At 52.6% G+C, this 15853-nt stretch overlaps 1 protein-coding gene across 2 annotated transcripts in view; it reads left to right on the forward strand.

The window, feature by feature from the left end:
• RASSF5 (Ras association domain family member 5) overlaps positions 1-15853 on the forward strand; it is a 67578-nt gene that overhangs the window by 30181 nt on the left and 21544 nt on the right. The window contains exon 1 of one of the 2 annotated variants that reach the window (XM_004425101.3): positions 8332-8842. The exons of the other annotated variant lie outside the window; for it this stretch is intronic. Coding sequence (XP_004425158.1) covers positions 8723-8842 — 120 coding nt within the window. The 5' untranslated portion in view covers positions 8332-8722. Of the gene's footprint in view, positions 1-8331; positions 8843-15853 lie in introns of those variants that run through there. 2 annotated transcript variants of the gene reach the window in all.

Genomic DNA, 15853 nt, shown 5'->3' on the forward strand with positions numbered 1-15853 from the left:
GGCCGTGTGGGTTGTGTGTCTCTCTCAGGGGGAGAAACAGAGGAAGGGCGGCTGGTAGCTGCTGTGTTTTTGTCAACTACAGAGCCAGTGGCGTTGGAGTCTCTCCTCGGAGTCTCTGAGGCCTGGGATGCCTGACTTCTCCCTTGGGCACCCATTGTTGACCAAGCAAATGTCCTTCAGGTCCACCCCAGATCCCTCCTTCAGTTGAAGCCTGTTTCCTAGAGAAACATCATTGCTGTTGGCTGAAAACCACAATAAATTGTCAAAACAGCTGCCCTTCCTTTATTTGGGGGCATGCCCCAAAGACTTTATACTACAGGTGGCCTTCCAGGTGCTCTAATCATGTCACCCCTGTGATGAAAAACCCCTCTGGGGCTCCCAGTGCCCTCATGACAAAGTGAGACCTCTGCTGGTTTGGCCCAGTCCTTTGGCTGCCTTTGGGGAAGCAGACCCAAGAGAGGAAGTCCTCGCCCACAGCTGCCAGTTCCCATCCTAACCCACCACGGCCCAGGGGATCCTGCAGCTCCGTCCCTCTGGCCTTTGGTGCCACTTTTCTTGGTACACGGAATGCACAGATGACAAGAAAAAAACACAAGCACTCTTCCTTCCACTCAAATCACTTACAGCCAGGGACCGAATCTTCTTATGTCCCACAGGCCCGATTCCTTCCCCCTCCTCCTGGCCCTCCAGGATACGAGAGCAGCATTCAGAAACCAGCCTCCCAGGTCCCCCGTGGCAGAGTCCAGCCCCTCCCACAGCTGTTCCCAAACCTCACTCAGGCACTTTCCACACTTGGGATTCTGGCCATAGCCGTGTTCCACCTGTGCTAGTATTTACTTAATATGTCTTTAAATAGATTCATTTTATTAAACTTAAATAAACTTATGCTAAAGGAAATTAAAAAATCCTTGAATCACTGTTTGATGTACTTAGGATTTTTTCCTGGACACACATTAAATTAATATTTAATCTCTAAAATTAAAAAACAATGTGTCTAAGGACTGCCTCAGATTCCTTCACGCATACATATTGAGCCAGGCACTGTTCTAAAATCCTCTCAGGTGCCATCAGTGGCGACTGTGCCTGCAGAGGCTACTCTGCTGGGTCATCTGGTGCCTGGACTCCCAGGGCACTGGGTCCAGTGGGAACCTCAGGGGCACTGTGAGCAGTGGAGAGAGCTCCCGGGAGCTAGGAAGGACATTCCGGCCGTCCACAGGAATAGCAAGGTGCTCCTCCAGTGCAGAGATGCAGCTGTACGTCTGACAGGGATAGCGTGCAGTGAAAACAAGTCACCCCACAGCACATACAGGGCAAGCCCATTTGTATTTTGTACACACACGTTTCGTGTGTGTGTAAACGCAGAGCGAGGGCCGGGAAGACCCCTGGCAAACTGTTGGAAGAGCTTTCACCCAGGGGTGGCAGTGGGAGTTGAAAGGGGTAGAGGGACACAGCTTTCAACTTTTGCTGTTGGCTTCAGTGCTGTTTCAATAACTGATGCTTCATATATTTCCAGTGTAATATTTCTAAAAGGCAATAAATATTTTCTTAAAGAAAAGAAAGAATCCTGGCCTGGGTGACAGAAGAGCTAGGTTCTACTCCAGATTGTGTAGACGACATACTTGGAAGATGACCCACGACAAGCCTCCTCGTTTCTCTGGAATTCAGTGTTCTCCTCTGAGAAATGGGACAGTACTCAGGGTGGTTGTGAGGCTCCAGTGGGAAGATGTGTGTGAAGGCTCTTGCAGATGAAGGGGTAAAGATCACTAGGGAACATTCCAGGTCCGTCTCTGGTCCCTCCAACGGCCTTACTGGATCTTTTTATCACACCACTCCATGATGAAAACCCTCAGTGGCTTCCCGTGGCCTCAAAATCAATCTGAATCTGGATTAACACATGAAACCCTTCATGGTGTGGCTCTGCCAACTCTCCAGAGTACCAGAAGGATGGGCGACTGTCCTGGATGTAAAGCCAGGACATGATGACTGTGGTTTGGGTGGGCACTTTTTGCTACAAGACTTGTGATTATTCCCTCCTCAGAGGCCCAGGTTATGGCTCCACGCTATAGATGGAAAGACTAAGACCTGTCCCCATTCCCCAAAGGGACAGACGGCTTCCAAATCTCCAGGGTGGCTTGGCCTGGCCTGCTGGCATTCCAGCCCCACAGGTCTCTGCTGCCTTTCTGCCTCACCCCCACCCCGGCCCCCTGTCATTCCTTAGCATGGCCCTCACTGGAATCACATCTCTCAGCCCCTGCAGCCGCGGAGGGGTGACTCAGCTGGCGAGGAGAGCAGAGTTTCCTGGCTCCCGGCCCTGTGCTCCCTCCCGCAGTCGCGCCACTGTCTCCCTACCCCGGGCTCTGCCTTTCCAGACCTTTCAGAGGAGGAAGCGCCTGTGCCGTGTTCTTCCCCAGCCCTCACCCCAACAGCCATGTGCTGAACCCAGAACTACCACACGGGGGAGCCCGGGAGCAAGAAGGAGAGCCTGGGGCGGGGTCTGTCCCCACCGAGCGCCCCAGCTGCCTACGCGTTGATGGAGACCTGCACACTCTCAGGCGACTTGGGTTCCTGGCTCCTCTCTGATAAATGTTTATCAAATGGAACTGTGATTGATATCAAAAGTAGCTAACGTTTGTTGAGGCATACTTGTTTATCAGTTATTGAGAGAGGGGTGTTGAAATCTCTAACTATAATGGTGGATTAGCCCATTTCTCCTTACGGTTCTGTCTTCCTGTATTTTGAAACTCCATTATTCAGTGCATACACATTTAGGATTATTATGTCCTCTTGATGAATTGACCCCTTTATCGTTATGAAATAACCTTCTTTTCCCTAGTAATATCCCTTGCTCTGAAATCTACTTTGTCTGGCATTAATAATAGCCACTCCAGCTTTCTTTAGATTACCATTAGCATGCTATTTCTTCCTCCATCCTTTTACTTTTAGGCTATTTGTATCTTTATATTTAAAGGTCATTTCTTGTAGACAACAAATAGTTGCATCTTGTTTTTTTAATCTGATTGAATAATCTCTGCCCTGAAGGGTAAATTGGGTTATTTAGATCATTTGCATTTAATGTGATTACTGATATAATTAGATTTTAAGTCTATCATCTTGCTATTTGTTTTCTATTTAGCCTATCTGTTCTTTGTTCCCATTTTTTTCCCTACCTTCCTTTGGATTAATTGAATATATTTTATGATTCCATTTTATCTCATTGTTGCCAGCCCAGCCACATGTGCACAGGAAGGAGCCGGTCCCCAGCCGCTCTGCTCCACTCTGGCTGCATCTGGGGCTCCACCCTCCACAGATTTCCCTCCATGCTCTAGAAGCCAGAAGTGTTGGCCAAAGCTGTCAGTGATAGAACTCCACCAGACAGCTGCCTCTCACAGGAGCCGCCCCAAGGCCTATCTGACTAGCTCAGGCCAACCCACGGGAGCTCGTTTCTAATCAGGCAGAGGGGAGCATGAGCCCTTCAGGGCCTCTGCCTCTTGGTTTGGGCTAATTCAGTCGCTTTCAGTGTTTGTAAGTGTCAGGGCCCCATCAAAGCTGTTAGCCTGGCAGCCAAGCGAGAGAAGTGTGGTGTGGGCTAGAACCCCCGAGAAAGTGAATCTCCTGTGTGTCTAGCCTAAATGATGTGCAGTGAGCACTTACCTCTTACAACAGGAAATCCTCTGGGGACCATTGACCTCTCTGCTGTGCATGGCCGGCCGGCTTACTGCTGTCAAATGCTACTCTTGGGACGGAGGGTGGCGTTCTTAAGGTTCAAGCCGGAGACAACATCTGGGAAAGGCTGCTTCTGAGACGCGTGAGGAAGGTGTGGGAGATGTGGTCGTTATTGCCGAATATGTGTCAGGAAGTGGGGAGGACACAGGAGGAGGATTTGGTGGGCAGAGAAAACAGCAGGAGCCAAACCACAAGAGGGCAGGCTGCTGGGAGTGTGAGTGCAATTCTGCGCGCTGTGACGAGGATGCTTGACTGTAGCTGGAGATGGGGAGGGACTGTGGGCTGGGTGCGTTTGCGAAGGGCCCTGAGGGACCTGCTCGGGAGTTTGGAACATCGTTGTGGGCACTGGGGGTCACTGGGGGAAGGACAACAATTGTAATGGAAAATCGTCAGACACAGGCTCTGACTCTGCCACTCTGAGGCTCTGTGGCCTTGGGCAAATTAACCACACTGAGCCTCAGTTTACTCACCTGTACAATCCCTTCTTGCAGGGTTGTGAGGATTACGTGAGATAACGAAACGTGTAAGAGCTCAGTAGCTCTAACAGAACTTCTCATTTCATGTGGTTCGACTAGAGTGTGCGTTATGAGAAGGCAGGGACTATGTCTCCTTTAGGTCTGAACTCATGCCCGTTCTAGAGCTTGCCAGGCAGAAGATGCTCAGTAAGTGTTTGTTAAATGAATGAAGGAGTGAACGGAAAAGCAACTAGAGCTTGACACAGTAATTATTCGATAATTATTAGTTGAAATCTGGATAGAAGGTTTTAGATAGAACAACCCTGATCAGATCTTAGTCTAGAAGGGTGACTTGGCCACAGGGGTGGGGAGTTTGGAGGAGGCAGAGATGGGAACAAGGGAAACTACTGGAAGGCCTTGCAATAATCTACCTAGTGGCATTCCTTGAGATAGAAAATACCAAAGGAGGAGGAGCAGATGGAGGAGGAGGCGGGGAGTGATGAGCTCCATTTTAGACCCGTTGAGAGTGAGGCTCCAATGGGGAGATGTGGTTGCTGCGTTGGCATAGATGCCACTAGGCACCCAGGGGGAGCGTGCGTACAGCTGAACTCTGGAAAACCTCAGTGAGCTAAAGGGAAGGCAGATGCCCAGGCCAACTGAGAAAGTGCCGGTTCCTGACTGGTTTGTGATGATTTCAGGCTGTATGGCTCTTAGGAGAACAGTCACAGGGTAAACACTCTGTACTACTGCAGGGTGTTCCAGGACTCAGGGTCTAGAGTCAGACCGGCTGTGTTGATTCGGCTCCACCATTTACTAGCATGTATGACTATGTGCGTGTTTGACTATCTCTAAAGTAGACATAATAACTAGCTCCTTCATCGGTTTGTGGTAGGGGTTAAATGAAATGATGCACCTAAAGTTATTAGTACACTGCCTGCACATACTGGCTAATATGGTTTCAGAATAAGTTTTAGGGTGGGGTGGCACCTCACCCCTGTTTTCAGCCTCTGAATATGTTGGTAAGTCATAAGGCCTCAAATGTGATCCCCACCCTGACACCCTCAATCGGGCAGATGAGGGAACCTGAGGTCCAGAGCTGCTCAGGATGCCCTGTGGAGCTGGAGTTGGGGCTGGGACTAGAATACCAGCTCCTGACTTCCAGTCTTGTATCACAGCTTTTCTGGGACATGCAGAACCACAGGGAGGATCTAACGAGGGGATCTGGCCACATGTTAGGATCACATTTGAGAAAGGAGGAAAACTTAAAATAATGTCTTTCATCATCTGATGCTTGGAGACAGGAATGTCGCCCGTTCACATTTCCCTGGGGCTTTCTGAACCGCAGCACGACGCCGTGGACTTAAGGCTCTGGATGCTGCAGCTGTAGGTGCAGAGCCCTCTTCCTGGGCCCAGGGACAAGAACAGCCAGTTCCCATCCTTGCTGCGTTCACCTCCAGAGGCTTGAAAGGCTATTGCTTGGGCTCTTCCATGCCCCTCCCCAGCCGGGCTGTGGCTCTGTTAATTATTCGTAGGAACAGGTGCAGACAGGGTCATTAGACACTGAAAGGAGTCCAGTCATCCTCCTGTTAGGTCCATGGAGCTTCAGTCTGGAACTTTCCTTCTGGAGGCTGGCCAACTTATTGTATTGTATATGATTTTTGCAGATTTCTTCTAGTCCCAGGGTCCTCGTCAGCATGGTGTCTGTCTTGCTAACTTCTTTCACGTGGCTTCCTTCCAGGCCTAGATTCATTGATAGGTGGAGTGGGGTGGGGAAAGAGACACTAGCTAGGAGTTAAGAAGCTTTGAAAGTAATGAGCTGTGATGGAACATGTTACTTCCCTCAGTTTCCTCATGTGTAAAATGGGGATAATACTTGCTCTCAAGGTTATAGAGCAACTGAAGTGAAGTAATAGATGATAAAGGGGCTTTGAAAAGCCCTATTCAGACATCACTTTTTCATAATATTTGGAATGGCATGGAGCAGCACCTTAAAAGAACATGGTGTCACTTAGAACTTTTCCTAACCAGGTCTGGCATCTAGTCTGTTGCTCACAAAGAGAGACTCATGCTGACTCCTGGGGTACTTTGGCTTGGTGTTTAAAAAGGTTGTTATGAGCTGTAATTTAAGATGGCACATTTTGAGTGTGTGGCACTGCCGTTGCTTTGCAGAGGTCCCTGTGTAACTCCAAGGACACAGCGTGGCCACAAAGAATGTGGGGCCTGTTTTTTTCTTAAGTATTGGATTCCCACTGAGCAATGAGGTTCCTTTTATAAAGAAAAGCATGTTTCTTTGCAGGCTGGACAAAGCAGGTGGGCTGTTATTGGTGGTCCCAGGACCACACAGAGCCCCTCTCTGCAGCATTCATCATTCTGGCATTGGACTGGTATGGCCAATACCAGCTTCCTTGGCCTGAACCATTGTCTCTGGGGAAAATCCCCCCAAAACAGCCTCTAAAATCCTCATTTGAAGAAAAGATTGCTCCAATAAACCCAGAACCTACCTTCAGCCCCCTTAATGTGAGCTCTCCCCTGCAAAACCCTCGTGGCTCAACCCAGCCCCCACCGCCGGCTGTTTACCTCTACTTATCATCTCTCCGCCAAGGGAGGCAGCTACTGGTATTGACCGTTCTCCTGAGTCGAGGGCTGCCAGCCGGCCAGGTGCCGGCTCCCAGCTATCTCGTGCTTCTGCCTACCAGGCACTCACAGGCTTCTGGGAAGAAGACTGTGTAGGAGGATGGAGCCACATTGGGCTGCAGGTTTGAAACCCTCCCGAGCACTGACAGAGTTGGTTAAGGTGGGGGAGGGAGAGGGTTCCTCATAAAAATAACCCGAGCTGAAAATGGAGTTGGCAGCTGGGTGTCTAGGGGCCGAGTCTAGCCCTCCACCTGGCGTGGGCTTCTTCAGGATGTGGTTGTCTCAGAACTGCAGGAAAAGCCACACAGACTTGGAGAGAGAACTGATAACCCCTCCCCGCAACTCTCAGGGCACTCCCGAGTCCTCAGGCCATCAGACTCCATGAGCATGGTGCCCTCGCAGTGCCAGCTCTTCTTGGGACTCCAGGCCCTGCTATGTTGAAAGATGGCAGACTGCACACCCAACGGGCCCGTCTCTGCTGAGAGACCACATCACAGCAGCTAAGAGCATAGGCCCTAGGCTTGCACGGACCTGGGTCTGAGTCCCAGCACACGTCCAACTTGTGTGACTCTGAGCCTCAGTCTCCTCATCCATAAAACCGGCATAATGACCTCTCAAGGCTCTGGGACAGTTACACGACAGAACCCTGTACCTCACCCAGCAGGGGCAGCGTTGTTCAGGGATGGTGGCCGGCACTGCTGTTGTACAGACAGGTCTGAGAAGGTGTGGGGGTGCTGCCCTAACTGCATTGAAGGATTCAGCCCCAGGCCAGGAAGGTGTTCCTTCATCCAGTCTGATGGGGAAATGGGGAAGTGTAGATGAGCTGACCTTGACAGCAGTGACGGGATCTGGCAAAGACCCCTCTTGGCCAGACTGTCAGGAAAATGCACAAATAATCTGGGCGGTGTCTGCAGGCTCCTTTAGTGTCCTGGGGCTTCCTGAGGGCCAAGTTCTGCTTGTGGGCAGAAGACGAGCTTGCTCTCCAGGTTGCCATAACTTTGCATATGATTTGCATACGCTTGTGGGGCCCCTGCTGTTTCTTCTGGCATTTCCAAGTTAAAATATTGCTGCTTCTCCAGGCGGGCCAGATATCGATTTTCTTCTTCTCCGGTTACTTCTCTAACCACTCTAATTGACCGGGCTCCTTCACCCAGCGCATGGGCGATGAGAGGGTGGGGTGAGGAGGCGGATGAGCGGGAGGGAGAAGGGACGGTGTGGACCTTATAGCACATTCTGTCCGTGAACCTGAGCCAACACGGGTGGTGAGAATGAGCTGTCTCCACAGGATGAAGAAAGGACAGTGGGAATTTTCTCCCTGAGGTCCATCCTGCATCCTTCCCTGCATCCCTAATATGACCTGTGTGGTGCCCTAGGTCCACCTGCCCCCTGGGTCCAGTGACACCCGGACCGGTGGGGAGGCGCAGGCCCGGGGCGGGAGGCGGGGGAGGGGCGCCGCGACCGCCGAGCGCGGCTTTGAGGAACCTTGCGAGAGGAAGTGGCCGCCGAGCTCCTCTGCGCGCAGCGCGCGGGGCAGGAAAGGCGCGGGCAGGCGGGGGAGGTGTCGCGATGGCGCTCTGCGCGCCGGGCGGAGGGAGGAGATGAAACCGCAGATGCCGAGGCAGTCGGGGAGTGAGGCGCGCGCGGGCGCCCAGCTCCGACCCGGTGCTTGCAGCCGCTGGCGGCGAGCCGGGAAGGGAACAGGTTACCCCCCGGCCCGGGCCACTCGGGCCCCAGGGGAAGAATCCGGGGCAGCCGGCGCCGGCTCTGCCTGGCCCGTAACCGACTAGCTCCCGGCGGGGCTCGGAGCTCGCGCCCGGCGGAGCCCGGGGAGGGGTCCCCACCCCCCTCCGCCGCATCCCACGCCGGTCCCCTCGGATGCGCTCGCTGCCTCGGTGGGGGCTTCGGGCTAGATGACGGTGGACAGCAGCATGAGCAGTGGGTACTGCAGCCTGGAGGAGGATCCGGAGGATTACTTCTTCACTGCTAAGACCACCTTTTTCAGGAATGTGCAGAGCAAACGTCCTTCGAAGGTAAACATAATATCGAGTACAAGGGCCTTTCACTGGGGGATATAACCCCCGTGGTCTGGAAGGGAAACCTTGATCCTGGCAGACAGGCAAAGCCATGTGCATTACCGGAGTGGGTGGGCAGTTGCCCTGGGGACCCCCTTGAACTTGTTGGCTGACAGACCAAGGGTTGGAACCGCAGGCCTTCAGGGACCACCAGCAAACACTATTCTCTTTTTAATGCTCTTTTCAGCATTTCCTGTCCTTGGACTTTTTCAAAATGGCTCTCTGGGACTTGGGGACGGTGCTTGGCTCATGGTTGGCAGCGTGCTTACCTGTGCCTCGGAGGGTGATGGGGCAACTGCTCTGTTTCATTTTTCCTCCCAAATCCGAGCTTTGAAGCTCTAGACGGAAAGTGGATGGCACCCAGTCCCTCAGTAGGATAAACAAACCTTCATAGGTTGAGACTTCCGTATTGTGTGTGGCCAGAAACCATCTTAAAACACAGCCCAGCAACTTTGCAGAAGTCCAGAGTGTTTTTAGAAGCAAACTAACACTTCTCTCCTAGGTGGGTGGCCTACTACCATTTTAACTTCTTGGGCTGGTTGGGGTAACCTAGAGGGGTTTGCCTGTGTTCCTTGATGGGGTTGTATATGCTTCCTAAAGGTGTGAGCCTCTAGACGCCCAGCACGCCTGAGTCCCCTGGCCTCACCCTCCAGTTGTGGGAGCCATGTATCTGCCGGATACGTGGTGCGAGTGGTCGCGGAGCTTGTTTATTTATTTATTTGTTTTGTTATTTAGATGAGAGGGCTCCAAACCAGGTCCTTGGAGAGCCCCTAAAAGGGGCTGTTCGTAAAGACAGAAGGGAGCTGTTAAATTTCACAGGTGTGTGCAGGTTCATCATTAATTTAGCAGTCCTACACCATGTAGAATCAACCCAGAACTTCCCCAGGCCTGATTCTGGGGCCTTCTTTGGTAATAACTCACCTTGCCTGTAGGCCCTGCATTTGCTGGGTTCTGATGTCAGACAAATGCTCTGGACCTTTCACTTGTAAGAGGATGCCCCAGAGCCAAAGGAGAGCTTTTGATTTTAGTGTTTGAAGGAATCAACCAAAACAGGCCCTGTTTTCTGGGGCACCCCCTCCTGAGGCTGGAGAGCAGGACGTGTTCTGGGGGCTGGGCGCAGGGGAGGTAGGGCTGCAGCAGGGCTCAGACAGAACAGCACCGCTGCTGAGGGGAGGTGCCCTGCTCTCTCTTGGGGTCCTTGCATCATTGTAGGGACCCTCCCCATGCACACACGCCTACACACACAGGCACTCCAGCTCTCTGGGGTCTTCAGACCAGTGGTTCTCAACCTTAGCTGCATGCTGGAATTACCTGGGGAGCTTTAGAAAATGCGGATACTTGGGTCACACAGCCGGGGAGTCTAACTAATTGGCCTGGGGCGCAGCCTGGACATCAGGATTTTGAAAAGCTCCCCAGGTAATTCTGATATGCAGCTGAGGTGGAGAACCATTGCTCTAGAGAGTTTTGCTGCCGCCTGGGAAGGAAATGGTTCCTGTTTTTAAAACAAAGTTTAGCTGCTACGCTTACTGCCAGCCGGCCTGGTAAGCCCTTGGTCCCAGGAGGTGGGCTTTTTGCATGAGTGGGTAGAGGAAGGGGCACTGCAAAGCTGGGTTTCTTTCACTTGGCAAATGAGAAAGGTGTAGCTGGTTCTGGTATTTCTTGGGAGAAGTGGAAATATCTTTACAAAAATATGCCGGGGGGTTGGGGGTGTGGGATGACTTGTTCCTTGGCCCAAACAGCCTTCTGTCTTCATTTTCTCGCAGACTCTCCTCCTAGCACCACTCCGGAAAGTACACCTTAGTTTTGGGGCCCACAGAAACTCTTTATTTCGTTTGGTTCTCAAATCCGTTGCATAGCATGAGGCCTCTGCATATCTCCCTACCTCATTTTGCCCAAGCCTATAAGCCCTCAGAGGGCAGGAATCCCTTCTAGGGAACTCATTTTGTTGACCCCCTGACAGGGCAACAAGGATAGATGCTTCAGGAAAGGAAAAGGTGGTGGGCATGGCCCTTCCATCCCTGGCCTCTACCTCGCTCCCGTATGAGGAGGGTCTGGAGTGGAGATTCAGAACTGCCATCAAGGACAGTTTCCTCAGCACCAGACTTGCCTTCAGTTCAGGACCCTCCAGGGAGGGAGGGAGGGGCCAGGTGTGCAAGCACTGGGGGGCCGCTGGCTGAAGGAGGAGCAGGCTGGGAAGGGGTGGGGGGTGCTGACTTAGGAGCTGGGAAGCTTCATCCAAATGTTTCAGTCTTTCATCCTTCCAAGTGTCGTTCTGCCTTTAATAACATTTCCAGCTCTTTCTTCTCCCTTGGAGCCACTTCTGGAAAGGGTTTCAAAGAGATCTGCCATATCCCAACCCCATCTGACCCTGAACGATCCTTTTCTCCTACCCAAAGAGAGACCACATCTGAGCTCCTAAGAGAATTTCTCTGTCCTGTCTCCAAGGAAAGGTGTTTATGTGTTTCCCGGTCACCCAGAGACTGAGGGCACCGTTTGGGAAAGGCCGAGAAGGCTTCTATAAATAGCCTTGTCAGAAGCTTGACGTGAGCAGGGCTGGAACAGGGCTGCGGGAAGCCCCGCCGCTGTTCCCGTGCCACCACCTGGGAGTCGTCACCAGCCCAGCTCCAGAGAGTTCCCCAGATCTGTCTCCACCCTCTTTGGTGGGAGGTGGGAGGTGGGAAAGACCTCCTCATTCACAGAGGAGGCGCCTGAAGGTCAGAGAGACAGCAACGGAGAGAGCGGGACCAGGCCCTGGGTCCTACCTTGTTCCCTCCTTTCAGAAAATGGCCGCCCCCTGGGGCACTGAGCTGCATCTGAAGGGGCAGGGAGGACTGGTCTTGAGTCACACTGGGCACAGTATCAGGAGGCTGAGGCGGGGCTCTCCCCGTCCTTTCCCCCTGCCTGGGCACAATTAGATCGCGTTTCCCGGGGTTTTTGTGTCAAGATGCGGCTCCTGGTGGCTTGGGGAGAACAACCTGTGTGCTCAGCGGTACAGACTGAGGGCTCCCAGTAAGGTGTGCACCCAGTCACCCCAGTCTAAGATACTGGAGTCGAGGGGCGGGGGTTCGTCCAAGATCGGACGGCAAGGTTATGATGGACCCAGAGTTAGAACCTACATCTCTTGCCTCCTGACCCAGAGACTTTTCTGCTTTAGTCCTACAGAGGCAGGATTGGGTGATCTGTAGGGTTGGTGACTGTGAAGCCAGGCCCGCTGGCCATCCCTGCCATCTGTCCTTTATTCCTGTCTGGATGTGACCCTGGAAGTGGGGCCACTTCCTCTCCTGTTAGTTTCCCAAATGCCTACAGTTGGCAGGAGTTTAGGGTTTTGACCTCTGAGCTCTCTCTGCGTGTTCAACAGGCTCCGGGAGCCCAGGACTCTGGAGTCACCCAGCACTGGGGGAAGTGCTCTGAGGACAAACGAAGCCTGTGCAGAAGGTCAGAGCTGAAGGGGTTTGGTCTAGTGCCTCACTTTACAGATGGAGAAACTGAGGCCCACAGGGGTGGGAGGACTTCACCAGGCCACTTATCTGGTCAAGCGGAGCCAGGACTAAAGCCCTTCTTAGACTCCTTGTCAAGTGCTCTTCTTGGTCCTCTCTGCTCAGTGGGTCACTGGGACAAATGGCAGTCCTTGTCCTCTCAGAGGCAAAATGAAAAGGCCCAAACAACCTCAGGCTCCATTCCATAAGGCACACCGGCCAAGGGATCATTGACCCTACATTGAACTAGCAGGGGTCCCTGTCATCAGTTCCAGAAGCTTACAACTTTAATCATTTAATCATTCTTCTTGGTGTCTGTCCTAAAATACCACTTGCTGGAGATTCTTCCTCATGTGTGTTTTCCTTGTGGATATGGAGAACAGAAGGTTGACTCTATCTATGGGTTAAATATTATACCTAAGCACGTGGGGAACACACTCTTGTCCCCCCTTCACCCCTACTCCCAGGCCTTCTCTGGTCTATGCTGACACCACTAGTTCTTGAAAAATGCAAGGAAGATGCAAAGAGGAAGGGGGTCTCAGAGGTCAGGGTACGAAGCCACTGCCAGTTCTGTTCCTGTGCTTGTCCCATCGCCTCTGGCCTGGCCAGTCGGCCGACCCTGGACAGGGCCTCTCTGGCACTCGAGGGATGTCCGCCAAGCCTGTTGGCCCTGGACCAGTCAGGGAAATCCCCATCTCTCCACCAGCAGCAGGCCTCAGGCACAGCACCTGCCCCTCACCTTCCTGGCGTGAGAGAAAAGAATACTAAAAATAAGTTAGTTCCAAATTTGAGCGATAAAAATAAAATAAGAATCTTCAGAACTGTTGGACCATTTAACTCTTTTTTTATGTGCTGTCTCAGAAGCCTGCACAGCCCAAGACTAACCTCACAGCTCCGCGATAGCCTCCCCCTTAGGCTGTGTCTCTGCTCCGTCCCCGGGGCGTTCCCTACCTGGTGCCTGCTCTGGCCCTTCCCAGGGCTGCTTTTCTTCGTGAAGGCCGCAAGCGCTGTGAGATCAGAACTCGCATCCCCTTCAGGTGCCACACAGCACCCAGTCCCAGTTTCCAAAGCAGGTGCTGACTGTGCTGCGTCTTCTCTCTTGCATCCTGTAATCAAGATGGACTAACTCTTGTAACAAACAGCCCCAGTTTTCAGTTGTTGAACATAATTGAAGTTTATTTCCCCCTTTAAGTAAAATTACATGGCCAGGTGGGGGCTCAGGATGACACATGGGAGATTTTTGTGGCTCAGGTCCGGAAATGGTGTGCTTTTTACACCCACTTGCCATTGGCCAGAGCCCGGTCACATGGCCACACCTAACCGCAGGGAGGTTGGGAAATGAAGTACAGCTGTGGGCCCAGGTGGAAAAGGAAGCCGGTTGTGGTGAACCTTGAGCTGTCTCTGCCGCACATCCCTCCCACCACCTTCTCTGCCCGGCCTCCTTTGGAAGCTCTGCTTGTACTTTCTTGGTGAAGGGTTAATCTCTTTCTCTTTGACCTTGTACCTTTCCTTCATCTGTCACTGAGGGTACGCGATTCCTGAGATAGGGTCCTATCTCCCCAGCTGCACTGGGAACTCCTGGAGGACGGATCCCTGTCCTTTCTCAGCCCTTCTCTGGTTCCTCAGTAGCATCTGAAGCCGTCAGTGCTGCTCAAAGGGTGGCCTCGGCCCCCTGCGTCAGATCACTCTCTGGATCACTTTTTGAAATGGAGATTCAGGGGGCCCACCCCAGACTCACTGGCTCCTGAATCTTTGGAGGTAGGACGCTCAACTCTGCTTCTTTAAGACTGTCCTCAGGTGATTCCCGGGTGAAGTCTAGGAACCGCCCGTTGAGGAAGCATTGGGTAATTGACTGATGACTTCAGTTGGGATGCAAGATGGGCATTTATTACAGATTCCAGAGGGTTCCCAGGCTGGAAATTGAAGCCCAGAAGGTAAAAGGATTCACCCCTGGTCACACAGCTAAGCAGAGTCAGAACCCCTGGGTCCCTGCTCAGAGCTGTCCCCATTACTCTCCCCATAGCACACTCAATGAGGCTGTTCCGGTGACAGCCCTTTGAGGTTGTGACTGGCCTGTGATGTAATCGAAGCAGCACAGAACTGGAAGCCAAGTCCTGGTTTCCCGTCCCAGCTCCAGCTACTAACCCTCCAGACTCAGGTGCTGCACCTGGTCCTTTCCGCAAGAACACGTGTGACGTGAGGCTGTCCTCGATTTCTTCCCTGGGAGTCCCTTGCCACTTTGCACGGGAGCAGGTTCTTCTTAGAAGTTTCTCATGGGACTGGCAGAGATTTTAGGTACTGACTACTGAGTTCTCTAAATCATAAGGACTTCCCTAGGGTGGGGTCAGTCATGAATGACTGACATGAGTCCCCTCTCCAGGACCACCTGTACTTACCCAGGACATGCTCACCTCTGTCCTCCCCTCTTTCTTCACAAGTTCAGACCGTTTATCCAGACTCAGCTGGCTTTTCCCTATAAAGCAATTCTAGTTACAGCTTAGGGCACATACAACATCCATCCACCCAAGCAGTTTAGGGAGAAAGGAAGAAAGATTATATACTCGTATCAACCCTGAATCCTAGCTCTTAGTTCACACCATCAGGTTGGGCTCTGGATCCAGCTTCCAGCCCATGAGCTGGAAGGGGAGGCCCCACTGGGCCCACCCTGGGTGCTCAGGAGCCTGGGTTCCCTCCTGTCTTCAGCTCTGGACTCGCCAGGTAACCCACACTGTGCACTTCTAGCATTGGGATCCTCCTGTGTGGAGGACCCAGACCTGTCCTCATCCAGGGCCTTGGTTTCCTCTTCTGATGGCTCGATCCACCCATAAAAGAGCATAGGGACCCAGGCCTGGCCTGGCCTACTCCCTGGGGACAAGAGGACCAGATCCTTTGGGCAAGAATCAGGAACACTGAATTTCAGGGCCAGGAGGAAGAAGGGAGCGGCGGCGGCAGACAGCTCGGGTTTGACTCACGGAGCCTTTGGCTTCTGTCCGTGGTGCTATCCGGGCTCCTCCTCTCCTCTCTCTCCCATCCACCTTGGATTAGCTTAGCACTCCCCCGCCTATGTCCTCCATCCCACCTCTTTTCCTGGCTCTAGAACAAAGTTTTCCATAGCCTACTGGAGGTCTCGCATGCCCCTCAGATGCCTAAAATTTAATCTGTCCAGAACCAACTCACAGCTTTGCTGGTAACTGATTTCTCTCCCTGTCTCTGCCCCACACTCCTAGTCACCCCCTGGGAAACCCCAGGGGTCTTCCCCTCCTCCTTCCATCCAGTCTGTCCCTCTGGTTCTGCCTCCACAGTGTTGCAGATGTCAGGCCTCTCCTGTCTGTCCCCTGCCCTGCCCTACATTGGGTGTCCGTCACCTCTCACCTAGATGCTGCAGGAGGTCACCAACCGGTTTCTGTCCTATTTCTTTCCCTCTGTGTACCCTGGATATGACTGCCAGGGGCATAGCGTTCTGGTATCTTCCTTCCTTTGCCTCTAGAGCAGA

Source organism: Ceratotherium simum, chromosome 2, assembly GCF_057802395.1.
Source record: "Ceratotherium simum simum isolate JZ-2026a chromosome 2, ASM5780239v1, whole genome shotgun sequence".
Taxonomy (NCBI): domain Eukaryota; kingdom Metazoa; phylum Chordata; class Mammalia; order Perissodactyla; family Rhinocerotidae; genus Ceratotherium; species Ceratotherium simum.